The sequence below is a fragment of the Symsagittifera roscoffensis genome, chromosome 7 (assembly GCF_963678635.1).
Source record: "Symsagittifera roscoffensis chromosome 7, txSymRosc1.1, whole genome shotgun sequence".
Lineage (NCBI taxonomy): Eukaryota > Metazoa > Xenacoelomorpha > Acoela > Convolutidae > Symsagittifera > Symsagittifera roscoffensis.
Genome location: NC_087068.1, coordinates 37,394,195 through 37,421,830, shown reverse-complemented (window position 1 = coordinate 37,421,830; position 27,636 = coordinate 37,394,195). Strand labels below are relative to the sequence as shown.

General features: G+C 45.8%; 2 protein-coding genes across 3 annotated transcripts in view; both read right to left on the bottom strand.

The window, feature by feature from the left end:
• The window catches only part of LOC134850967 (ADP-ribosylation factor-like protein 5B), a 448,774-nt gene that overhangs the window by 1,518 nt on the left and 419,620 nt on the right, over positions 1 to 27,636 (bottom strand). Inside the window, exons 2-4 of the mRNA XM_063866805.1 lie at positions 1,491 to 1,597; positions 1,365 to 1,425; positions 336 to 430 (exon numbers count right to left, since the gene is read on the bottom strand). Of these exons, the coding sequence (XP_063722875.1) occupies positions 336 to 430; positions 1,365 to 1,425; positions 1,491 to 1,536 (202 nt within the window). The 5' untranslated portion in view covers positions 1,537 to 1,597. The remainder of the gene's footprint in view (positions 1 to 335; positions 431 to 1,364; positions 1,426 to 1,490; positions 1,598 to 27,636) is intronic.
• The window catches only part of LOC134850964 (ataxin-3-like), a 197,501-nt gene that overhangs the window by 87,227 nt on the left and 82,638 nt on the right, over positions 1 to 27,636 (bottom strand). The window lies entirely within an intron of this gene.

Here is a 27,636-nt window from a genome sequence, read left to right as displayed (position 1 = left end):
CCTTTTCAATTTAATTTCATGTTTTAACTGAAAACTTCAAGTTCTGCCTGAAAATAGTTTTAAGGTTAAGTCAATGAACAGCAGATCATTAACCACATGAGTACCCATTTGCGTTGCAAGAAGTACAAAAAATTGATCAATTTTCAAAAAGAACAAAACTTCCGTACAGTTTTTCTCAAATTTGTTGTGCGTTCGATGCATTTAAATAACCTTCTATTAAAGGCTTAATAAACTTTTAAAACTAATTATAGTCTACAAAATAGTAAGTTCATCATCGAAGCTTGAGATTATGGATTTGCTGCGTTTTTATTCGCGCGGTGTGAAGAACAACATACCTATATCCCACATAATGAAATGTATGTTTTTCCAAGTGATCTCCTCCACATTACTGCCAATAGTGGGAGATGTGTGCACAACTTCATTCATCAGTCTAAACATCAAAAATGAGACATCCAACCGTGACCTCAAAAAACGAAGACATAATTTCATCAAAATAACTATTAAATAAGCATCGATAAAAATGTCAAAAAACTGTTTTTCTAGAAAGCTTCGGTGGAACAAGTAGCTTTGCCAATGAGCTAAACGGGTCCTGACTTACTCCAAACTGTACACAGCATATTATAATGGCGAAAAAGTATACGACTACTAGGCGAAGCGGAACTTCGAATCATGTGCGATACTAAAGGATATTCCAAAGTTTTTCTAAGTCTAAAAAAGGAAGTCATAAAAGCCATTTTCTCGAAAATAGTTTCAACTCCGCCGAAATATTGGAGATATAGAGAGCTTGCTTTGTTCCTCTTGAAACTTTTATGATCAGAAAAAAAAAATTTTGGTGCTGCTTTTAAAAGAATCTGCATTCATCGCTTTTTTATACGAAAGGAAAAAAAAATTAATGAAAATTTTTTGAAAAAAAAACATTGGCTACAAAACTTCCAAAAAATCATCCTGAACTTTCGCAACTTTTAAGGAAATCAAATAAACAAATCATTGGAAAAAATAGCGCTATCATCTTACACTAAAAATAATTATTTTCTCACAGCGGTCCGTGCAGGCTTGATAGGTCCATACCAACGCTATATAAATACATCGGCAAAATTTTATGAATAAATCAAGTGGCATAGGATTGCACTCCTCAGAAGTGCAAAACTTCTTTTGGTTCTTATAGAGTTTATTGTGTCCGTGAATCACATGATTTTGAAGATCTTTTCTTGCAGTGCTTTTGTAATCAAGTTTTCGAACTGCAAGGAAAAATTGTAGTTTAAGTCTCTGGACGTTTACCTATAGCTCCGAGACAAATGTGAAAATTTGTGTTTGCAAGATCAAAATAAAAAAGTAACGACACCAAAAATGTGAAATTAACTTACAGCTGATACAATATTGTGGTTTTCCCTGCATTGTCCAAGCCAACTATAATTATTTTATATTCTGAAACACAAAATTGTATCAATTATCAACTACTGCAATGAGCAATTTGAAGTTCAAAATTATACCTCGACCAGAGAAATAACTCCAAAGACGGGAGAGAACGTAGCCCATTGGCTTCGTTTGGCGATTCGCGACCTTATGATGACAAGCGAATCACATTATTTCATTTTATCTGCAAGAAGTAGTTGAAGTAGAATTACATAGAAATTCAAGTTAATCAGATGTTCAACAAACAATAGTTACAACAAGTGTCTTTCATTTCGTTGTGCAGCCAAAAACTCTTCGAAAAGTATAGTCAAAAACCCTTCGAACAGTATAGTCATCACATATTGCAGTCAGAACCCTTGGAAATTTCTAAATATGGAAGTGATGATAAATATGCTCAGATTCTAACGAAGCTTAACCAAACAATTCCGTAGTGTGACCAGCCGCGCCCTTAACTTCACATACTAGCGGTAGAAAATATATCAATCATCTACTTAGAAACCCGACTAGCAGAACATGCCCGTATCAGCTCACTCGTGGGAAATCACCTCGAAAACTGCATCGGAGACGCTTCAGAAATTTGATCCAAGACTCTGGACCAGACTGAAGATCCCGGACGACTTGTAACGCTTAAGCCCTGTATATCCAAGGAGACAACCGACACTGAACCAACGCGAAGAATACAGGCAGCGGCAGCTCACCCTCAAGTTGTGATGGTCACTTTTCTTTGTTCCGGTTTAATTCGGCGAGATTTGTAATTACTCACATACTAGTGTAGTTGTTTTGGTTTTTTGTTAACTGGTTCGCGATGATGTCGACCATTTCAGATGATAGTTTCTCTGATGAGTAACATTCGCCCGGAAGATACATATCGACGGAAAATAAAAACTAAGTCCTAAGACGACTGGTTAACGTCTAAACAGAGCTTTACATGCTTTTAACCGTCTCTACCAAGGCAGTACTTTCGGTTTTTTTTTTCAATGGTAATCAGAAGGTCAAAAGTATCATAGTAACCGAGGTTACAGTCATGAGTCCCTTCATCATGTATTCCAGTCAAAATCCTTGGAATTTTTTAGATATGGAAGTGATAATGATAAAAGAAGATGACAAGTGTTTAAGTCCTTTTCAATTAAAATCGATACAGGCTACGTTTCTTCAATAAGAACACACAACTCGACACGAGATAATATAATATACAAGTGTTACAAGTAAAAAATTTCGTCGAAAGTTATTTTGTCATTTATTGTTCCGAGTACGCAAGCGGCGTTCGCAATCTGTATTGCCAGGGAGATTCTCTGTTTTAAAAAGCTGCCTGCTCTGGGTTCCTCAGTGCATATGCTTAGGTTCTTACAAAGCTTGCTCAAAAAAACTTCTGTGCTGGGGCCGGCCGCGCCCTGAATTTCAAAAGCTAGCGGTTGAAAAAGATATCCATCATTTACAAGATCTTTATACTTGTCAATTTTTCGCTCTTCCGCTTCAGCGGCAGCCGTACCAGGGTTACAAACAGACCCGGCATTAATCCTATAAGGAGCTAAGGAGTCTACTACCGTTAGACGGAATGTGAGTAGATGATAGACTCTGCTTTAAAAGGGCATTCAGGTTTGAATGCCTAGAGAATCTCCCTGTACTTTTGAGGCAAGGAAGACCATGCCAACCACCCTCGGTAACGTCTTTTCCGCACACGCATTTATGCCGTTCGCATATTTTTGATCCTAATCGAAGTCCTATCGCAAATCTGAATTGTTGGTTCGACAGTTTTAACCTTAAATTTTTGCACGGGATGACGTTCAACCATTGGGAGCCAAATCTATCATGGAACGCATTGAACCTTTTTACTTCCGTTGGTTCGAGTCGTAAAAACAAGTCTGCAATTTCGCTGTCAAAATTGGCTCCGGTCAATTTTTTTTGGATTTCCTTTTCCGAAGCCATTTCAATTTTTCCAAGGTCAAACCACCGTTTAAGCGCATCATCATAGGTTCCATCCACATGCTCCAAACCAAAGATTTTGCTCAAGGCATCTTTTGCTCCTACTGCTGAGGCTAAGAAAGCGGGTAAAGCGAGTAGACGAGCAGAAGAAACGCCCAAGCCACCTTTGGCTGCCGGGAGAACTGCTCGTAAAAACTGGTTATGTAACAGTCGCCTACTTCGGTCACATATGAGGCTTAAGAAAAATAGGCCCTATAACCATTGGCTCAAGAGTCAGGGACACTATCTCTTGTGTTTTTCTACCTCAAGAACGGTCGGAGCCAATTCGGTTCGCTTGCGACATGAGACTAGAACCCGTTACAGCTTAAAGGCTACTACGAAAATATCCCTCCCACTCTAGAAAACAAGAACGTCCCCATACCTAGGTCTCGAAATACCCAAAATACATGAACGCCGTTAAAAACAGGGTCGGAACAATCCGTTAAGTTACTTTTTATTCAGATGGATCAACCTAAAACTCGCCTTATCTCAACATAACAATCATAAAACACACTCGAGAAAATTAAATTAGGGACTCACATGTTGATGCACTCGAATACAAGGAGTAATTAAATTGATAAGCAACTCGAGAATTAAATATGATCACTAGATAAGTTCAATACTAATCAGTTTTGATAACAGAAATAAGTTTTGACTCTAGAATTGGAGTTTTTGTCTGAACCATTGGGACACTCAAGCTGTCCACCTTTCCGTTGAAGGTTCACTCTGGTTCGGTTCGAATAGTTGTTCTCTCTTCTCGTAATTATCTCTCTTCCTATTTCAGGACAAGACGGCTCTACTCGCGTCTTATTTTGTATCGGGAAATTGCGAATAGCAATTTCGTGCTGTTTTCTTAAGTATTTTCCCGCAATTGTAAATTCGGTCGTTCTGATTTTTTACTTTTGTGTTTTGAGTTGGTGCGAGAAAACTGACCATGACAGGCTCCATTCGAAATTTTGATAACAAAAACTTCACTCCAAAATTACGTATTTTCGTGTCCCTCAAGGTCAAACTTCCAGATATGACCGACTGGCACATACTCCCCGGACTCAAGATCGATGTCCTCATCGCGTGCTGCCTCTGTCAGTGAATCCCCAGAAACCCGAGTGTCACTCAAGATACAGTGCCAGTGGTCATTTACAGAAGTTTGCAGCAGACTTAAGTTTATCTACCTTCCAAAATTCACAACCATATAAAATTTTCACACTATCGCTAAACAGCAATCAAAATCTGCACACACCTGCACCTATGGAGAGCAGGAGGGTGGAGAGACCGGCGGAGACAAGTCGGTCGAGATATCTGGAGAAGGTAAAGGAGCTGGACTTGGAAGACCTGGAATGCAGACAAGAAATGGCGGAAGCTCTGGGTCTTGAGCGCGTGTCACATGAGGACTTAAGTAGACACCAGTGCGTGGACTGGTTGAAGGCTCACCAGACGCATTTCTCAAGAGCGAGAATAATGGAGACGGCGGATCTGATTGGGATTCCCACAAGATCAGTCATGGGACCTATCAATTACAGGCCTCTCAAGTTGCTGGGGAGTCCGGGAATCATAGTGGAGCCCCCCAAGCATCGAACGAGCATTGCCAAAATCAGGTTGGCAATTCCAGCGCAATTGAGGGTGGTAGACAAACTGTTGGACCCAAGAGAAATGGAACTGCCAGATGCCGCTTATGGTTGGCGGACGACCCTAAAGGCACGAGGTTGGCGGACGACCCGAAAACACCCAATTGGCCAAGACCTTGGCAGTTTACGACAGAGCAGATCCAGCTGCTGCGAGGGTGGTCATCGTGGCGGGATCGGACTTTGAGGGAACGTCTCCCAAGTTATTTTGGCCGGAAACTCTGATATATTCACTGCCGGGAGCGGAGCTGAATCAAATCTTAACCCTGGTGGTAGCAATAAAATCGGAGATGCCTTGCGAGCCCGAGCTACTACTGTTTGCGTGAATGAATTACCACTTGCTTGCGACTGGGTTTCTTGAGCAACTCAAGGGCGATGAACCGGCGCCGAAGAGAATCTGGGAAGCTATCCAGACGTTATTTGCAGCGATGAATGAGGTACAGGAGAACGTGACCTCACGATTTGGATCTAAGACAAGAGTGGTGTTCACGACGTCCCCCGGGTACGCGAGCATGCCTCCTGCTCTGCAGTTTGTGTATGCGGTTTTGATCTTAATAGCCGAGGGGAATGCATGGCGGATCCTGATGGCAGCTCCCAATCGAGAGTTGGAACCGACGATTTTGAGGCTTCGCAAGTCAGAACTGGCGGCGGCGTGGGCGGATGTGTCCCACGCGTTGAGGGGCTTCTATGAGTTAGCAGATATCCTCATTGTATTGGACAAGGTCCTCTTGCTAGAGATATCGAATTTCGCCAGACAACTCAAGTTCAGTCCGGCTATAGGGGACGACCATCCAATAATAAATCACTTGACGGCCAGCTTGTGGTTTCGAAGCATGGACTTGACTATCACGAGCTCCACCAGTAAGTCCAGGGGACCGAGTAATGAAAGAAAGAATGTGGCTGCAACAGAGAAGCAACTGGAGTCGATGGTGTATCGACTGACGCAAGAAAGAGGCAGGTGGCTGTTCCTGACACCAAGGCTGAAAAACGCTACGGAAAAGACAAAGGAGAATGTCCCACCTGAAGCAAATCTGGAGTTTTCTTGAGGAGCAGTTGGAAGTGGCCGAGAGTAGGGAAATGACGGTGACCAGGTTCGTCAAAGCTGCAAACTAGGTCACACTCAGAGGATTCTGCAGGGAGCACGCAAAGGGCGAGCTGAAGACGAGAAGGGATCACGAGATTCTCAAGTTCTTGAGTCCTTGTTGAGCTGGAGTGTTTGGTGCAAAGGAGACCATTTTTCGAGCCTTTGTACAAAAAATACTGAGCATGTCCATCAGCTTGTTGTTGGCACTGTACCTAGTTTACCCGAGGTACCTTTTCAATATGGGTCCAGCGTATATGTTCAGTCCGACTGTGGAAACACTCCGGATTGACGGGTATCTGGCACTGGTGCTCCTGACGCATGGTGAACTGGTGTCATTTCATCGACTGACAAAATATGGGGAGCCCCTGTCGATGGGAAAAACCCACTCGAGCCTTGACACCTACTCATATAAGTGTGCTGCAGGGCTAAAGACGCTGCTAGTGAAGTATCTCCTGATGCAGAATCGACACATGACTGGCGAGGAAAAGAATCCGAAGACGAAAGATGAATGGAAGAAAGTGAATGGTGGCATGCCTCTGTTGACAGACCTGTACCTGGCGATGAGATCGGACCCAATGGGGATAATCCGGGGTCTGGAGGAGGTCGTAACCTGCATTTATGGACCGGCCGTGACATACGCGTTTCCAGATCCTCTAGTGACGGCTTATCGTAACTCCGTGACACACTTGAGCCTCATAAGTGTACTGGATGGGACAGCGCTCAACTGGTGTCAGCAAGAGGTGCTGAGGGCACAAATGAGTAACACGGTACTCTTCGGAAAAGTGAAAGATCCAGAATTGATGGTATACAATTTCCGAGGGCAACTGCAGTGTAGGATGGGAGGTAAACGCGAAGGCCCCATCGAAACTTATCCCAAGTTCTGGAACTTGAATCCCCTGACGGCGAGTGGACAAGAGATATTGAGGATTCCCGCGTGGAAAAAGAGCTTCGAGTTGGTGAAAAGAGAGCTAGAGGCAATACTGGAGAAGGAAATCTTGCCAACAACCATTCCAGAGTTCCCAACGGTCAGGAGAATGACCCTGGGAATGAAATGAACAGTTCCCTGGTGGTCCCATCCTTGTTCGCGAGATTAGCGGCGGAAGGGCAGCAAAAGGAATTCACCGATGGCTGGGATCCCCTATTCATCGGCTACACTGGAGCGGTCTATTTTCCCAACTGTGACATAAAAATAAACTCCTGGACGACCCAAGCGAAGAAGATGAGAGGCTCATTGCCCCGAAAATTTGAGGTACGAGAGATCTTGAGAAAGCTTGAGCGGGCGGGTTTGGAGAACATGTTGCCGGTGTGGGACGATGGCAGGATGATCGTGGAAGAAGGACACATTGCACTAAAAGACGAAATGAAGTTTGCCACGAGAAGATACCGGGCACCCTACGGACTGGAACAGGTGGAGATGAGACAGGAAGGGAAGGAGCTGGATGCAGCAGGCCCGTTGTATGTGGCTCTGACGGAATACAAGAAAACGGAACCAACGAAACCATCACCCCTGTCGGTGGGCACCCCTGGAGATAAAAGAAGCGGCCCTGTAGAAGATCGGTTCAAGAGGATCCTTGAGAGAAGAAGAGTCGAATCAGGAGAAGAAAGCATGGATGAGACTCTCAGCGAGGCAGGAGAGGATATGGAAGTGGGGAACACGCCTGAACCAAAACCATCAGAGGAGGAATTCACCACTCAAGAACTGTTGAAGGATCTGAGCTGAGAAAATTGGGCAGACACTGCCACGCCACCTCTGACCTCATCTCCCCGTAAAGAGTTGCCACTGACGAGCGAGACTCCAATATGGGAATGATACTCTTGAGTGCAGAGGAAAAGGAAAAGAATACCCTCGAGTTAAACAAGACCATGTTCCTAGGGACTCTAGAAGAGGACGCTTGGCGAGAATTCTTGAGAGAGTTTAATCGAGAAGTGAATAGCGAGATCACACTAGACGATTTCAAGGAAGAACTGTGGGACACAATGGTGAAGTTCGGAGAACCTGTCCTGATGGGGACAGGTCTGGAGGAAAAGACAAGAGGCGAGCTGCTGAGCAAGATGGTCGAGTTGAGAAAGGCACCACTGAAGACCAAACAAGACGAATGTAAAGACAGCTCTACTCTAAAACAAAAAACTGTCGATAAAATAATTGAAAGTGTAAGGGGGATAAGGTCGAAACTAGTAACATAATTAAAAGTACTAATATCCTTAAGGCTCGAGCAGGGGGGAGGCAAGAGTTGAAAGGGTTGGATGGAGACAAAGAGGTCGAATCAGTGATGATAACGGCAACGCCCCCAAGTAAAGACGTGAAGTCTCGCAAGAGAAAGAGAAGGGTAGAAGGGTGGGGTAGTCCTTCGGCGGAAGCAGTCTCGGAGAAAAACTTGAGAGAGACGGCCCCCATGGTTCTGGCACGATGGAAGACAGCAGCCTACAAGAGTAGCTACGAACCAAGGAAACTGCTCGACGTAGAAAGGGAGATGGAGATCCCCACCAGTTCAGCAACGGAAGAAGACTTCAAATCTCAGAGGATAAAAATGAAGCGAGGTTCGTCGAGCGGGCAGACCTGGGAAGTGGACGTTGGCAAAGAATGGGTCTCAAATGAACACTAGGCCACTGGGAAGCAAGTAACTAGCGATCCTCTCGAGAAGAATAACACGAGGAACACCTCCCGACCGTGGTGGGTGGCCCTGGAAACATTGAAGGAATTGGAAGACTGCCTAAAGAAGCTCGACAGTGGAGTGTCACGCAAACGATGCAACTGGGCTACCCAGCAGAAGGCTGAGATTAACAAATTGGAATTGGGGAGCCAACTGAGGAGAACTTGGCAGAAGTTGTTGAGGGATCATTTTGAAGAAGCGATGAGGACATCCTCATCGACGTCGCAGTTGATGGCAAATCCCTTTGTTAGAACAACAGGACAATTGATGTTCGCGTGGAGCCTGGTGGGAATAGAATTAGAAACGCTGACCTCGCACGACAAGTTGAAGTTAGGTGGAAAAAGTCTAGATATAAATCAGACATTGATGCAACACGTTGCTAGGGATAACTCAGGCTTGAGCCTGGCAAGGAGGAGAGACGCTACTTGTTTCTTGAGCTGGATAATGTCGGTGATGACTGACAGCACCATCCTAGCATGTCAACAAAGAGCAATTGGGAGTAAAGCAATGGAAAGGAGAGTCTTAGCAGTCATCTTGAATGTATACCAGAGTACTGGGGTAGAAAAGGAAGATGGTTCCAGGCAGTCTCTAGAGAGCCACAGGAAGTTAGACGAGATACGGAGATTCTACAACAAGAAGTTTGCAGAGAAACACGACGTGCACCGCAAGTTAGCCTCGTCGGGAGAGTACTTGAAAACCCAATAAGAAGGGAGAATACCAGTATGGGTCTGGAGTGATGGGGATGGCGTACAACCCTTTCCTGGACTCGGAAGCCGGAGGCGCTCACAGAAACTACGAGGTGGCGGAGCTACTAAAGTTTTGGACAGAGAAGATAGTGGAAATAGACACTGTAGAGAGAGAGAGAGAGACCGAGCTTGGGTTTGATTCTCGAGAAAATACCAGAGGTGATAAGTGTGGCGCGCTCGAGTAAAAGAGTCGAGCTGAAGATAGGCAACGGGAATGGCATGTTGGTCACGAATCTGGGAGTGGTGTGGAAACTGACGAGGCCCTCCTGGTGTCCACCTCCCTTTGCGAGCCTGATCGAGGAAGTCACGGAGCGAGTGAGATTAGCACCGGCGGAGGACAAAGATCTGGCGACATTGAGCATAGTGCACAGACTGATCCTGCCTCAGGCGAAGGAGTCAAGTGAAGCGACGAGTAAACTAGGGTCGGTGAAGAAAATGGAGCCGGGCAGTTGTCTTGACTCGACGTGTGGAAATGGCGAGCACACCTGTGATGGACGGTCATGCGTCAGGATACAATCCTTCCAGAAAGAAGATCTAGTCACCTGGTTTGAAGACATTACCGAGAGGGAGAAGAGTGAAATACAGATAGTGGCTGAGTGTTACGCGAGTACCACGGTAAACCTAGCAACAGCTCTGGGATTCTTCTCGAGAATGTGCAGTCTCCAGTCACTGGAAAGGCTAGAGTCAGAACACCACTTGGTGACCGCGTTGAGTGTGGAGTCATGGCCCGGGGTGTTGTGGGTAACCCAGAAACACATCAAGAGCTGAAAGGTTGGACTTGAAGCGGAAATGGGATTTCCCATGAGCGAAGCCTATGGTCTGCCTCTAAATGCGAAGTCCTTAGTGGGGTCAGTGATGGCCAACCTATGTGGCAGCTACTATCCATTGCACATGGCGATGGTGGAGGTATCCAGCCAAAGGGTATTGATAGACAAGGCCTTCTCAGTGCCCAAGTGTGTAAGACTGGCTCGGATGTCGCATCACTCACACAGGTGGTTGAGGAAAATCCGAGGGACAGTGCCGTAAGAACAGAGGGATGACTTGAGTGAAATCTTGGTGGAAGAACTTTTGGGTTTGGAAGGTGAAAATACAAGTGACCACGAGAGACAAATTGTGATCGGGAAACCTATGGGTGGTGCTCCAAACATGGAGGAGAACGACGCGATACACGAGAAGATGATGGAACTTGAGCCTCTCCTAGAAGCCTCGGGAGAGCGCAACATTAGGAGCATTGACCTCACACATGGGGAATGTCCATGCCACTGTCTGGCACAAACAGTGTGGTACCCAGATCACGTGAATCTCTGCCTGATCTGGGACATGGAAGCAATCAGGTCGTTAGGACTGCCCAATCATCAGCAGATTGAAGAAAACGATGGATTGAAGAAAATGTAACGAAGTATCGGGAATCGAAGACGCCAACGGCGGAGTCGTTATACGCGATAGATTACAGCAGGAGACTTGAGTTGTTTGAGACTGCATGCAAGGTATTCGCCATACCAATGGAAAACAGACACGTATGGAGCCGCATAAGGTTCTTTCCTTGGTTTCGAGCGACGTTGACGTCCTGGTTATACATGGTAACGAAGGATCATATGAGGAAATATCAAAAGGAATATCGACAGTTCCAGGCCGAGATAGGACCGGAGGCTTTCAAGAGACCACTGCTGACCCATCGAATTGCGATCACGACGGGGTGGAAAAGAGTTGGTAGAGTGTCCAGAAACAACACCAATGCGAGAGAGTCGATATTAGAGGAAGACTTGGCGAATAACGTGAGCCTGAGTCTGCACAATTCCTTCTGTTTGAAGCGAGAGTCGAGGGTGAAGAGTTCGCCCAACCAAGCAAAGAATTTGCAGGAGCAAAGGGAATGGATGCGGTCCTATGAACAGGTGAAAGCCTGGGATGAGATCTTGATTAGCTCCGATGACGAAGAGGCACTGTTGAAGCAGATCACGGTGTCAAATACGTCTGGGTCTGTTACCTCCAAGGCGACGAACGCGAGATGGGCAGGTGGCTCAATGGGGAGTTCTAGAGTCTCGAATCTTGAGAGGGAAGGAAAGGGGCTCGAGGGTGAACTTGGATGAAATCTAGGTTCACGAAAAAGAAATTTTAACAAATGAGATATTGTTATTAATATGTTAAATCTATTATATAAATCAAAATGCTGCATGATAATTTCCTGATTGAATAGAACAAAAGAAATTGTAAATTATTAGCTTAAAAAACGAAAATTCAAAGGTGCAGGTGTGTGCAGATTTTGATTGCTGTTTAGCGATAGTGTGAAAATTTTACATGTTTGTGAATTTTGGGGTGTAGATAAACTTAAGTCTGCTGCAAACTTCTGTAAAAGACCACTGGCACTGTATCTTGAGCAACACTCGGGTTTCTGGGGATTCACTGTCAGACAGCAGCACGCGATGAGGACATCGATCTTGAGTCCGGGGAGTATGTGCCAGTCGGTCAAATCTGGAAGTTTGACCTTGAGGAACACGAATTACGTGGTTTTGGAATGAAATTTAATTTTTTAAAATTTCGACTGGAGTCTGTCATGCTCAGTTTTCTCGCGACAACTGAAAACATCAAATATAAAATCAGAACAACCGAATTACAATTGCGGGAAAATTGTCAAATAAACACAGTGGGAAATTGCTATTCGCAATTTCCGTCGTAGAAAACGAGAGTAGAGCTGTCCTATCTGAAGTAGGAGACAGAACAATCACAACAGCAGATCAAGACTCAACTGAACCAGAGTGAACCTTCAATAGAAAGGTAGACGACTGAAGTCTCGAGTTATAATCAATTATATTCATGCCAAAATTATTAATTGGCTTAATTACTCTGTTTCTCAAGTGTGCTGCTATGTAAGTACCAAATTTAATTTTCCAGAGTGCATTTTATGATAAGTATGTTGAGGTAAGGCAAGTTTTAGGTTGATCCATCTGAAATGGATCAAAGTTCCACTGTCCAATAAAAATGTAACTTAACGGATTGTTTCGACCCTGTTTTTAACGGCGTTCGCGTATTTTGGGTATCTTGAGACCTAAGTATGGGGACGTTCTTATTTTCTAGAGTGGGGGGGGGGGGTATTTTGGTAGTGGCCTTTAAGCTGTAACGGGTTCTAGTCTCATGTCGCAAGTGAACCGAATTGGCTCCGACCGTTTTTGAGGTGGAAAAACACAAGAGATAGTGTCCCTGACTCTTGAGCCAATGGTTATAGGGCCTATTTTTCTTAAGCCTCATATGTGACCGAAGTAGGCGACTGTTACATTATCACTTCCATATCTAGAAAATTCCGAGGATTTTGACTGGAATACGTGATGAAGGGACTCCTGACTGTAACCTCGGTTACTATGACACTTGTGCCAGTCGGTCATGTCTGGAGGTTTGACCTTGAGAAACACGTAATTTTGGTGTGAAGTTTTAATTTTAAAAATTTCGAATGGAGCCTGTCATGCTCAGTTTTCTCGAACCAACTGAAAACGCAAAAAATAAAAAATCAGAACGTCCGAATTAACAATAGCGGGAAACTACTCAAGAAAAAGGCAGGAAATTGCTATTCGCAATTTCTCGAGACGAAATAATCAGAGAGTAGAGCTGTCTCATCCTGAAAACAGGAGAATAGAATACAGTCTTGAGAAAGGAAGACTATTCGAACGGAAAGGAGTGAACATTCAGTGGAAGAGTGGACAACTCGAGTGTCCCAATGGTTCATTCAGAAACTTTGATTCTTGAGACAGAACTTACTTCTGTTGTTAAAACTAATTAGCATCAAACTTATTTAGTTATATCATTTGATTCTCAAGCTGCTTATCTCTTAGTTACTCCTCATACTCAAGTGCATCGACATGTGAGTTCTCAATTTAAATTTCTCGAGTATATTTTATGATAGTTATGTTGAGATAAGGCGAGTTTTAGGTTGATCCATCTGAAATGGATCAAAGTTCCACTGTCCAATAAAAAGTAACTAAGCGGATTGTTCCGACCCGGTTTTTAACGGCGTTCATGTATTTTGGGTATTTCGAGACCTAAGTATGGGGACGTTTTTATTTCTAGAGTGGGGGGGGTATTTTGGTAGTGGCCTTTAAGCTGTAACGGGTTCCAGTCTCATGTCGCAAGCGAACCGAATTGGCTCCGACCGTTCTTGAGGTGGAAAAACACAAGAGATAGTGTCCCTGACTCTTGAGCCAATGGTTATAGGGCCTATTTTTCTTAAGCCTCATGTGTGACTACAGTAGACGAATGTTACATAGTGTTTTTATGGCGCTCCTGGGTGTTTTTACGTCATCATGACTACGGAGTCGAACCGACTTGACACAGCTCCGGGCTACATGCCCATTCTAGAGTACCGGTGGTACGGTTCAGCGGGAACGTGTAAACCTTCCGGTTGTACCGTGATAGCTTTTTAAGAAAACTCAAGAAAACTTCCTGGTACGCTCTCCGAACGAGATTTAGCTAACCGAGTGAAGGGGGGCAACTAGGGGGACAAAAACACGAGCAAAAAAGAATACAAAAAGGAACAAAAACCATAAAACGAAAAAAGACAGTGACTTTGATACCAAATTAGTTGGATCAAACCTTTGTATTAATTAAATAGTATACACATACTGTTTTATAAGACCGATCGTTTCGATCAATCTAGCAATTTAAACCAGTGACTTCACTAAGGTGCCCGAGTGGGGGGCGTTGTTAAGGGTTTTCAGATAGATTGCGACCCAACCGGACCACTAGGAGACTTGACTGGAAAGGGTGACCAGTCGAGTGGGAAAGTGGTTCACAAGGATCGAAACGGACCACTAGGAGACTTGATTGGAAGAGGTGACCAGTCGAGTGGGAAAGTGGTTCTGCGGTCAAGTGCAGAACAGAGACAACCAGCACAGGACCACTACAAGAGGACGCACAGGGGTGTTCTCAAGTCGAACAACGGGTATCGTTAGAATCCACATTACATTATAGGAAATAAGTGTAAAATTGGATAAGCGGAGTCCCATTGTTTTGAGGCAGTTTTTACTCAAGCAGGCCTGGAAACAGGTCTACGGTTTTCTCTCGAGAGGTTTAGCACCCGGCGCTTAAGGGATTTTTCGGCTTAAGAGGGGGGCTAAAGAGGGGGGAGGTTAGTAGGGGGGCTGGTTAGGTTAGAGGTTGGCGGTTGTAAATTGTAAAAAGGGGGGAAATCAGAGTAACTAATTAATCGACATCGTTGATTTAGTTACATTAGCCATCAACACGCGTTGGTAATAATAGGTGGATATCCAAAATTTAACTCGAGTTAAGATTGGTACGCTGGTTGGATTGGTAGGGGGGAACGGATATAGACAGTTTTTGTGATACCCCATAAGATCGCTAGTGGGGGGAGGAAAACGCGTGGCAGTTAGGTACCAGACATTTTTTTTCGACAGAAGGTCGACATTTGTTTCCTTTGAATTTTAGGTTGGTTGATTTCTCTGTTTTATTATTTTTTCTTGTTTAAAAATTTTTTTCTATTTATTGTTGCATTTTGGTGAGGATTTGCGATTGGTTTTTACACGAACAGGTGATCACAAGATACCTGCGCACAGGTTTTGGTTTCAAGTTGCTTGGAACATAGAGAGAGGTAATTCAAAAAGGGGGGTTAGCATTTGGCCATTAAGAGAGGGTTTTTGGGATTTTCACTAGAGCTTGAATGGTGGTACAAGGTACAGTGAATCAAGAAGTCCCTACAACGAAGAAGAAAAAGATCCGATATCCAGACACTCAGTGACGAGTCTTGGGACAGTACCGAAGAAGTCTTGGGACATTGCAGTCTGGGGACAGTCTTGGGGCAACACAGTCTTGGGACAGTGCAGCCTTGGGGCAGTCTTGGACCAGAGCAGTCTTGGTACAAAACAGTCTTGGGCCATTGGTCTTGGGACGTTAGTCTTGGGACGTTGGTCTTGGGACATTAGTCTTGGGACGTTGGTCTTGGGCCATTGGTCTTAGGACGTTAGTCTTGGGACATTAGTCTTGGGACATTAGTCTTGGGACGTTGGTCTTGGGCCATTGGTCTTGGGACGTTAGTCTTGGGACGTTGGTCTTGGGCCATTGGTCTTGGGACATTAGTCTTGGGCCATTGGTCTTGGGACATTAGTCTTGGGACGTTGGTCTTGGGCCATTGGTCTTGGGACGTTAGTCTTGGGACATTAGTCTTGGGCCATTGGTCTTGGGACGTTGGTCTTGGGCCATTGGTCTTGGGACATTAGTCTTGGGACGCTAGTCTTGGGACATTGGTCTCGGGACGTTAGTCTTGGGACGTTGGTCTTGGGACGTTGGTCTTGGGACGTTGGTCTAGGGACGTTGGTCTTGGGACATTGGTCTGAGGATACCTATAAGAAGTACTGGGACAACACTGAATAGTCTTGGGACGGTAGAGAGAAAGTCTTGGAACAGTATTAGGAAGGGGGTACGACAAGAATACTAAGTTAGGTTGAAGTAACCAATTATAACAACACATTCCCTATCCTAACCTAAAATATAAAAGTTTTCAAAAGTCTAAAAAAAAAAATTGTTTTTAGCGAATTGTCAATTTCTTTTTACTTAGAGTTTTTAACCTTAGAGTAGAAATTTTGTAGATAATAATACTGTAAATAATAACAATTGTAAATAATGAGGCGGAGCAGGGTACCGGTAGCTGAAAATAGATCTACCGAAGCAAAATATATTTCGTCGCTACGCAAAGTAACATCAATGGGTCCGAGGATAACAAAGAAGAGCTTTTCAGTTAACATGGTCAGTACAAGGATTACAACGGAGAACAGAGCAAAGGAGGGCACAGAAGGGGAACGAGTAGAACCCACCATCGAGATTGATCTAGAGACACCCGATCAAAGTGTGGATGAAACAGAGAAAATTGCGACGGAGTCAACTCCAATGCCCAATGCAGAAGAACTGAACCCGAAACCCATATAGTTCTCACCAATAGACAATGTGGAAGATGCAATAGGCAACACCGAAGAAACGGTGAAAGAAGATTCTCAAGTAAAAAAGACATCTTTTACAGAAAGATTGGCGATGATGGTCGGAATAAAAACGAAAGAAAACATGACTGAAGAACCAAAAGCTGAAAGAGCACGAACATTTGGGTCAGTGAGCACGAAGACAACAGAAGCCAATCCAAGAGAGGAACAAACTAAAGCAGAGGCTACGGCCAAAGATAAACCGACGGCTGACCATGAAGAGGGTACGATTGAGCTGGGTGACTTGATGGCGAAACTGAATCAGATTGACAAAAAACTAAAGCACAGTGATGAGGACAGAGAAGTGATAAGAAAAGAGTTAAGATACAACAAACACGAGTATCTGGATAGTTACTTTAACCTGGCCAAGGCAACAGATGAGAGACTCAAGGAGATGTCAGATAAGGTAGACGCCACCAATGAAGAACGAGATTAGAACATCAAAAAGGATATGCAACAGTTGAAAAACCGATATGATGATGTCAACAGCCAACTAGGTAGCCTGGAAAAGAGAATGGACACAATGAGCAAGAATCAAGCAGAAAGTTCGTGTGCAATACAGGCGAAATTGGATGCAATCTTGAGAAATTCTACTTCACAAGAAAGACCGGCAGCGGATCGTACGCAAGGCACCAGAGTTGACTTTGTGGAACCACAAAGGAACAAACGGCAATCGACACCGTTGCCCTTAACCCGGAACACGGTGAGCATAGCACCAACAGCTACTAAAACGATCATGAAGAATGGAACGTCAAGTACAACGACTGGTCCGGGGGACTCAACAGCTAACAGCAACGCAGGTCCGGATGCTATGACATGGGCAAACACTTGGGAAATGATGAATAGAACTCTAGAGGCCTTCGCCACAAGGAACACCGACTCGAATGATAGAAGAGAGGGAAAATCCAGGAAAACATTCAAGAAGCCAAAAGAATTCAAAGATGACTCTGATGGATGCATTGATACTTGGGTGGAAGTGATGAGACTACACCTAGAACAGGACAACTTGAACGATGAAAGACAAGCATGCACAGCCATACTCAGCAATTTAGAAGGCACGGCATTAAAATGCGTGGTTGCGAAGAAAGAAGAAGAACGCGATACCGCGGACAAAATCTTTGAAATACTGTTGAATAGATTCGGCTCAGGCATGAAGGGTCATCAAGCGATGATGCGATTTGAAAAAAGGAGACAGAGAGATGACGAATCGATAGACAGGTTCCTAGATGATCTCGAGAGCTTGAGAAGAAGGAGTGACCCAGAAGAATCTACCAATAGAAGAAATTTCAGCATAGCCTCAAAGTTCATTGATGGGGTAAAGAGTGATGACTTGAGAACGATGTTAGCAACGTATTACACATTGTCGAAAGATAGTGCGCCAACCCCAGAAGAGATGAGGCAGAAGTCAAGAGAATATATGCTGATGAAACCCAAGAAATACTCGTACTCAGACAACAGGAACACCCAAGGGGGGAGTCAGCCACAAAGGTCGTCATGGTACAAGCCTAGAGATGACATGGACAAACGCAGGTCGTGTGCTAACTGCGGGTCAGTTGATCATCATGTGGCGGAGTGCACGACATACAAACAGGGCATGAAGAGTTTGGGATATGCACCCGATGAGGAAGATATGAGCCAGATGGAAGAGCACGAGTTCTATAGTGGCTTGATCATCAAAATAGGTGCGAGATGCTTCTTCTGTAACCAAGAGGGGCACTTCAGGATGGACTGTCCGTTTTTCTGGGAAGCGGTCAAGAACCAGAGTCATCCAAAACACAAGTTGGCATTGGCAGCAGTGCAGAACCAGAGAAACAGACAGGGTGAATTTGAGACGAAAAAACTCGAGGGACCAAATGTGGAGCTACCAACGAAAACAGTGAAAGCTGTAACACAATGTGGTAGTGCAGCAGAGGCCACGGCGAAGAAAGCCCCAGAAATAGATTACGAGAAAGCGGCAGCGGAGGCCATCAACAAAGTGAAGCAGGATCTGGCTGCGAAAGACGAAAGAAATAGAGCAACGACTAAAACTGGAGATCGAAAGAAAGAGTTTTAACGAAGCATTAACCGGATCAAACCCAATACCAGAGGCCGTATCAGGCTCAACAAAGACCGGGAATTGTAACACTGTAAAAATGGTGACGGGAAAGCCATTCGGCATATCGAAAATCGGGGCTAGAATAATGTCGATAATCACAGTGGGCGGCCACGAGGTAACCAGAAACTTGAGCGAACCGAGCGACCAGACAATAATGCACATTGACGTGTACGCAGATTACTTGAGTTGTATAAGCCCACAAACGACTTCTAGAGCGTTGAGAGCACTGCTCACGAGAGGGGGCAGCAAGTCGGTACGTGTTGATAATAGGTATACTGAAGCTTATGGTCCACACGAGGTGATGCTAAATATAGATGGGATCAACATCTATACCAGAACGATGATAACATGTGACGAAGACCTAATTGGGCAAATCTACGTAGGGAAAGAAGAGTTGAAAGTGAGATCGATTGGACACTGCGCCATGCTTGAAGAAGATGCAATGCACATCGGGACAGAGGCAGATGTGACAGGGCACGTGCTAGACATAAGTGGCAAGAAGACTCAGTTACGTGGGTTACTTGACACGGGAGCGGTCTTGAGTGTCATACCAATCGAAACTTGGGAACGAATGGGCTTCAACAAAGATTACTTGATAGATTCGAGAATACGGTTGTCGGCTGCGAACAAGGGAGCCCTGCGCGTGTTAGGCAGAACGCCGATAATAGCGCTCAATCTGGGGGAACGTAACCTGTGGATGAGTTTTCTTGTAGTAGAAAACCTAGATGAGTCTGACCAATTCATTTTGGGCAGAGACTTCATCAGGAATTTCGACGTAACGATTGATCTAAATAACGCAATGTTCAGGATACGGAACCCGGATAGGAGGTACGCAATCAAACCGGTAAATTTAATAATGGCAAATGAAAACAAAGCACCGGTATTCTTGAGTAGGAGGGTGAGGCTAAAAGCTAATGAAGCGGCAATTGTAAGCTTGAGGATGAAAAATTACAATGAACTTAGTGACAACAAGCAAGTGTGTATAGTTCCGAATCCTAATAGTCAAAGTGCTGCTGTTTTAGGAAGATCATTCTCGATAACGAAGAGCGGCCTCTGCGTCAGTGTCTTGTTGAATACCCTTGATATACCGATCACGATACAGAGAGGGAGGAAACTGGGATATGCTTTACCGGTTAAAACTCGATATGAAACGATTGAGAACTCAAAACAAAATGAAGTTGTTGATTGTCCCAATCACAGGGACAAAATTTGTATCTTGAGACGATTGCAGAAAATAAAAGATTCATCAGGTCTTATTAAATCACTTAAGTCAGAAACGGACGATGGGCTGTCGAGCTGTTCAAACTTTCCAGAGCGACCCACACTAGATGAAATGCAGACTGATAAACCGGTGCTGCCGGAGATTGAACATTTGAGGGGCAAACTGAAAGATGAACAGCTCGAAGCCATCAAGGACGTACTAGAGCGGAACGAGGAAGTTTTTTCGAGGCATAAGGCGGATATCGGGTGTTGTAATTTCGTTGAACATGAAATAGAACTTGAGGAAAACGCGGTACCACACAGGGAGGGGGCGAGGCGCATGACCCCACACAAATCGGACGCGTGTAGAAAAGAGATCGAGACGTTACTAGAGTATGACATGATAGAACCATCCAAGTCACCGTGGGCGTGTGGAGTAGTGATGGCCAAAAAGAAAGGCGACCAGTTGAGGTTTTGTTGTGACTTTCGATACCTGAACTCCGTCACGGTGAAGGATGCCTATCCCATACCTAGGATTGATGAGAGCCTCTCGAAGTTAGGTGATGCAAAATTTTTTACGACTCTTGATTTAGGCTCGGCCTTTTGGCAGGTACCACTACGGAAGCAGGACAGGGACAAGACAGGGTTTGCCTGCGAGTTGGGTCTGTTTCAATGGAAACGGATGCCGTTTGGACTTTGCAATGCCACAGCCACGTATCAGCGATTGATGGCACACGCGCTGATAGGCGTGACAAAGAAGTATGGCAACCTGGTAATGTGCTACGTGGATGACGTGGTAATAGCAACGCCAACACTAGAAGACCACATTGTGAGACTTGACGAGGTGTGTGCGTGCATGAAAAGATCGGGGCTAAAGTGTAAACCATCAAAGTGCGAGATACTCAAGGACTCAATTAAATATTTGGGCAGGATGGTAGACAAGCACGGCATCAGACCTGATCGAGACGCCGTGGAGGCAGTCCTAACCTGGAAGTCACCAAAGACGGAACACCAGTTGATGAGCTTCCTGGGCTTTGCTAACTACTACAGAGAGTTAATCAAAGGCTACGCGGACAAGGTGTACCCGATGCAACTATTGATGAGGCACAAGGGCAAGAAGTTCACATGGAACAACGCGGCAGAGGAGTCATTCCGGAGGATAAAGAAAGAGCTATGTGAGGCACCAGTACTGGGGATGCCGACTGAGAAAGGGATGTACGTGCTGGACACGGATGCGTCGGTAGTTGCGATTTCAGGAATCCTTCATCAGGAACAAGAGTGGAATGGGAAGACAGTCTTGAGACCAATAGCTTACGGGAGCAAAGTCCTGAGTGACACGGAAATGAAGTACGGAGCACCGAAGGCAGAGATGTTCGCGGTGGTTACCTTTGTTGAGAAGTACAGGGCGTACCTGGGCAGTGAGCCATTTAAGTTGCGAGTCGACAACCGAGCACTAAGCTGGCTGAAAACGTACTCGATGGACCAGAGTTACATCGGGAGGTGGATAGTTCGCCTTGATGGATACAATATGATAATTGAGCATAGAACACGAGACAAACATCAAAATGCCGACAGCTTGAGTAAGAAGACGGAATTCTACGAGAGACAAGAACAAAGAGAGGCGGACAGACCTGAGATCAAAGATGGCTTCTCCTTCATGGACAAGGAAACGTACGACAGTCTTCCACTCACGAGATGGCTGGACAAATCAGGCAAACCGATTGAAGATCACCCGGAATTACCTAAAGAACATCCAGAAAAGACCATCATGAAGAAAAGCAGAAGGATTCCGGTAGGAACAATGCTCAAGTCCAAGATCGTGAGGGAAACGCTCAAGGCAAAAGGTTATGACCTCAACCAGGTAGAGGCGGGAACTGCCCGAATAGGTGAAGATTTAATGAGGCTGCTTGAGAAACTATCGGATGACAAACCCGTGATCCAGGAGAAGGGTCAAGAGGAACCGGAAGTCACCATACTTCGGAAACAAGAGACGGTGAACAATACTGACTCCTCAACAGGGAGCGTGGCTGACAGCAAGGACGTCGTGCGGTCACAAGTTGACAAAATCCCTGAGGACATTCTGGAACAGACCAAGGTTAGGAAAAAGAAAGTGGCGTTCAAAGAAGAGGCTGAACACCTGGGACTAGATCAAGAGTCCGGGGAATGGTCCAGGTTCATGGAAGAAGAAGGAACCGGAGAAGGGAAATTGTCCGGGGAGCGTGAAGATTGGGATAAAGATTCGGATGAGAGCAGTGAAGACCAGGACAGTCTATGCATGATATTGGCGGAAGAGAAGATAAGACAACACGACAGGGAGTTACAGACAGATCCATCTTCAGGAACGTACAATCTGGACACACAAGAGGTACGAGGTGGTGAAGAACTTGAGAAAATTGCGGTTTCAAGAAAGCCATTCAGGGAACTATCGTGCAACTCAAACGTCAGAACGAATCTGGTACCAGAAGACGACATGAAAATCGTGAAAAGGATGATATGCGTGAAACTGAGTGATGACATCCACAATCCTGGTGAGATGAATGGACAGATCATGGCGCTGAAGGAGCATGTCAAGGCGAGATATAGGCTGTCAGACTTAATAAGAGCCCAGAAGAATGACATAATGACAAGTAATCTCTCCAAATTGATCCAGTCGGGGGTCAAGGAGAAAGGGGAACTTGAGGAAGACAGCTACAAGATCTTGAGTCAGTTCTACAAAGAAAGGAAAGACTTACTTTATCACACAGCTGATGGGGTGGTAGCGTGCAAAAGGAGAGATGAGGAAAAGGTATCACACAAACACAACCTCATCATACTACCACAATTGTACCAAACGGAGGTGCTTTTCAGATCACACGACCAGATGGGCCACCAGGGGATAGATCAAGTACAACAAAGGATACTTCATAGGTTTGATTGGCCGGGAATGAGAAAAGCTTGCGAGAGATGGGTGAATGCCTGCCTAGCATGCCTTCAGGTAAAAGACCCAAGAAAGATGAAGTTTCCCCTCAAGTCTGTCGAGAGTTCGGAATTCAATGAAGTGGTGCAGATAGACCATCAGAAAATCTGCATGACGGAGTCGGGTTATAACCAAATACTGGTTATAATAGATCACTTCACAAAGTTGGCGGAAGCGGTTCCGTGCCAGACAGCCTCAGCCGAGGAGACATGTGATCATCTGATAACGCATTGGATATCGCGGTATGGTTGTCCGATGACTTTCCAGTCGGACAACGGCAAAGCCTTTGTGGGGGACTTGACGAAAGAATTGATGAAGAGATCGCACATTGCTCAAGCACACTCGACGACCTATCATCCACAGACCAATGGGTTGGTAGAGAGACAGAACAGGACACTGGTCAACATGTTAAGGGTGTACTGCTCCAGATACATGACGGACTGGGACAAATACCTGCCACAGGTAGTAGGAGCATACAACAGTACGCAGCACTCAACGACGGGCATCAGTCCTTTCATGATGTTGACGGGCAGGGAGAGGGCAATGCCTATAACATTCTTCTACCCAGAATACGAGGGGAAGAAGACGTCGCCTCAGGCATATGTGAAGGAAGCGATCAAAAGGCAACAAGAGCTAAACGAGCTATGCAGGAGGAACACGGCGCAAGCACAAATGAGACAACGCAAGAAGTATGACGAGAAAATATAACAAGCGAAGCCATATGAAGTGGGCCAATACGTGTGGGTCTTCCAAAATGTCATACCGCCCAAGGGAACAAAGAAACTACTCAAGAAGTGGAGGGGACCATTCATGATAACGGAAGTACATCAACAAGGACGGTTCTACCGCTTGAGTACTGGGCGAGCAGCACATTACGAAAATCTGAAGCCTCACGTCCCGTCCCCGGAAGACTGGTGCCTACCGAAAGACATGGAGGGTCTCGAGTACCTGGTGGTAGAGCCAGCGTGTGAAGTGAATGAAAAAGGCACCAGAGAGAAAAATGATGGCAATGAAAACTTGAGCTTGGACGACAATGAAAAGATATAGGTGGAGTCTGAAGCAGGATCGTTTGCAGAAGAAGACTGGAACGACCCGGAACAAGATGAGGTGCCGAAGTGGATGGAGCCAGATCGACCAATATCACCGGGAACCAGAACTGGCAATCGTAAACGGACGGGTATGAGATATAACAGATACGGGGATGACTTCTTGATTGACAAGATACAGCCAGACAAATTGGGCGAGGAATTACTGAGTGCAGGCGAACTGGAAGCCGAAGAGGAATGGCAGGTCATTGATGATGGAGGACACTATCCGCAGGAAGATTACTCGACACCAGAAGTGGAGACGGATCTCGAACAGAGCGAGATAGAGAGGAGGGAGAACACGAACTTGAGGATACTAGAGTGGATACGCGACGTCAAAGACGATGGCCATGGAAGACAGAGTATCCAGCAAGTCGACGTGTCAGCGGAAAAACACAAGAAGTCAGAAGACCCTCTCTTCGGCTGGACGGCGACAGACAGGCCGCTGGACATTCCACCGGACAATTCAGACCCGACAACATCGACGGGGACGTCGATGAATATTTTTGTCCGGGGAGTGGGGGTAGGACTTACCCACACCGAAAATTTGATGATAAAGAAGCTCAAAGAAGTGAGAGAAACAAGCGAATTGGAACTGGAAGAAGAAGAGCCAGAGCCTAACATAGGCCGGAATTTCAAAACGAAATTTGAAATACCCAATCAGTACTCGGAAAACATCATGATAACAGATAGTGACTTCATCCTGTCAAACAGAACGAGCGCGATCTGCATCACGGCAGACATGAGTTTCAAATCAAGACTGGAAGCTGACTTCAAGAGAGAATACCAGAACGTAGAGTTTCTGTTCAGACAGAGACCAGGACTGGGAGGGATGGCAGCGCTCCCACCATCAGTAGCACAAGTCCCGGGGAAATACCTGTGCTTCCTAGTGACGAGGGTCAATGACAGGAACACAATTGATCCCGAACACGTGATGTTGGCGCTAACAAGACTACGAGACTTCATGATTGAAAGAAGGATAACAGAGGTCTCAATGCCGGTGTATGACCCAAACAGGGGCAAACTGAGCCCAAGGGAATTGTACGCTATCCTACATGTGGTCTTTGCAGAAACTGAGATAATGGTGTATCTTCATAAGAAGTACTACTTGAGCATCGCCTGAGTCGGGTACACGGGGGTATCGAGCCGGGTGTGAGGGAGGAGTCTTGAGATAGGTACTGGGGTAAAAAACAGGTAAGGGATCTTAGGGGTGATTGGCATGACAATAATTATTTTAAATGACTGATGGTGCTAAAACATAAAATGTATCTGCATGTTTTTAGAATAATTCAATTGAACTATTTTAGTAGGGCGAAAAGGAGGGGGTTTTTATCATAAAAGTAATGGGGTTTTCTGGTTAGGGACACAGCTTGTCGGTCTAAAAAATCGGGTGTTATTTTCAGATTGATTTGTTGAACTCACATTGACTACTCATCTATATTCAATTGAAGGAAGAAAACGACATCTCAAAAAGAAAACTCAAGTTGCTCATACTCAAGTTGCTCAAACTCAAGTTGCTCAGGTAAACTTCAAGTTGCTCAGGTAAAACTCAAGTTGCTAATACTCAAGGACTCAATTGAAATCACAGAAATGGCAGATCGATTCTGGAAGTCCATGCCATCGGCTCTGAAAAAGCCCACACTTGACGAATTGTACAGGCGGTTGAGGGACCTGGATTACACTCAAGTGGACGAGAGAATGGCAGTGATGCTGAACGCCATCCTCCAATTGGAGGAACAGGGCGAGTGTCGGGAGTCTGCGACGGAAGCGGTTTTGATGGTAGGCTACACCAATGATGGAGTGTCCAATCAAGAACAAACCAGATGGCTGTCCTGGAACGTGGATGGGGCGATAAGGGGGTTCGATTTGGCGAGGAACCCTGGCCTGAACAACAATACGGAGTATGGCGCGGGGGAATTCCCACTGCCGGTCAGACCATCAGTCAGGTCCACGAGCCAGAGTACGAGCAAAGTACTATCGATGACACGGGCACAGCAGACGGGGGAAGCTTATCCGGACGTCAGTGCCATGCAGAGAGAACTCGAGAAAACCCAGCGGGAAAGAAACAATGCGAACCTCGACCGGGATCAAGCGGTGCTTGAGAGGGATCAAGCGCGGAGAGAACTAGACATAATGAGAGCTGAACGGCTACAGGCAGAAAGGGTGCGGGAGAATGCCGCGAATTGTGAGCAGCTGAAGCAGGCTCTCGAGAGAGATCAGGCAAAACTTGAGAGAATCCAGCAACAACAACGCGAGCTCGATATGCAGAAAGGGGCTAGGACCAAGGAACGGGTAGTGACTGTCTCAAGGCCAGAGTCACGCATGGAAGTGGATGAAGCTCCTAGGTCGAAGGGACGATTCAACCTCGATCGTGCGGCTCAGGAGCATATGAACGAGGGGCTGGAGGTATGGATACCGCCCGAATCAGCATCCTCCCTGCGTGGAATGGAGACTCAAGTAATACGACCATTGATGGACGTCGCGCTGCCTGGATATACACCGAGCTCGACCCCAGGTAGTAGCCAGGTGAGTGGCGGCTCGTCACGGTTGAAAGAGTTGCACGAGAGGCTACAGCTGAGGAATCGCGAGAGTCCGGCAAGAGCGGACTTACCCTCGACTTGGGGGGAGCAACCTGTCAGGAGTGTGGTGATCTCGAGCTACAAGAAGAATACGGAAGGGAGATATCGCAAGCACAATCGGATAGACTGGAGCGCGGCGCAGAGGGAGAGGAGAGATTGCTTCCACGACGCGACTTGGGTGGAGTACTTCACGCATCCGCGAGTGCCTGAGGGTGTGGTTCACTTGATCGTTGGGGACAGCTTGCTGCGAGTGCTGACCCGGATCCAGTCTCATTGGCAGACGGGAATCTTGAGCTTCGCCGGAGCCGCAACGCCGCAGATGTTAGCGACACTTGAGATGTTAGGGATGGTGAGTGTATACACGGTCACCCTGATGGTCGGGACGAATGATGTGTCCAGGGGGGAAGCAAGGAAGGTGACAAGGCTGCACGAAAAGATGAGCTGCATTCTCGAGGAAATACGGATCCAAATGGATCCGTCCATCCTCACGGTATGTACTGTTCCCTACAACATGGGAGCGGATCAACATGCAGTGGAGATGAACACAAAAGTGCGAGGCCTGAACGAAGCAATCAAGAGGGTACATCAAAGGAGTGTCTTTCCCCTTAGGCTACTGGACGTGGCTGAACAAATGGAGCTATCCTTTTTCCCTGACGATGCATCTGCGGATGGCATTCACTTTGATAGGCCCAGAGGGGTGGAGTGGTTGAACAACGTCTTCCAAAGACACATATGTGCGCTAGAGGCAGAATTGCTGGAGACAGCACAGGTCACGTTCGGACCACCTCCAAACCCACCCTTCTTCAACCCGAGGTCTTTGTCCAGTCGCTTAGGCGAGAGAGCCGATTCTAGAGACAGTTTGAGGAACAGCCGGACCAAGTTACCGAGCACCACACCCATGGAAGCAGATGAAGCGATATCAGCAACTCCTCAAGGGTCGATAATATCCTCAGTGGTGGTTGCGGAGAAGAAGAGGTCAGAGAAGCCACTGGAGACCAGCAGGTCGAAATATGAGGAGAAGGTCAAGGAACTGGATCTGGAGGATCTGGAATGTAGGCAGGAGCTAGCGAGAGCTTTGGGTCTGGAACAGGTGTCACACGAAGACTTGGGGACACACCAGTGCGTGGACTGGTTGAAGGCTCATGAAACACATTTCTCGAGAGCGAAGTTGATGGAGACGGCGGATCTGACTGGAATTCCCACAAAATCGGTGATGGGACCGATCAATTACAGACCTCTCAAGTCATTAGGGAGCCCGGGATTGGTGGTGGA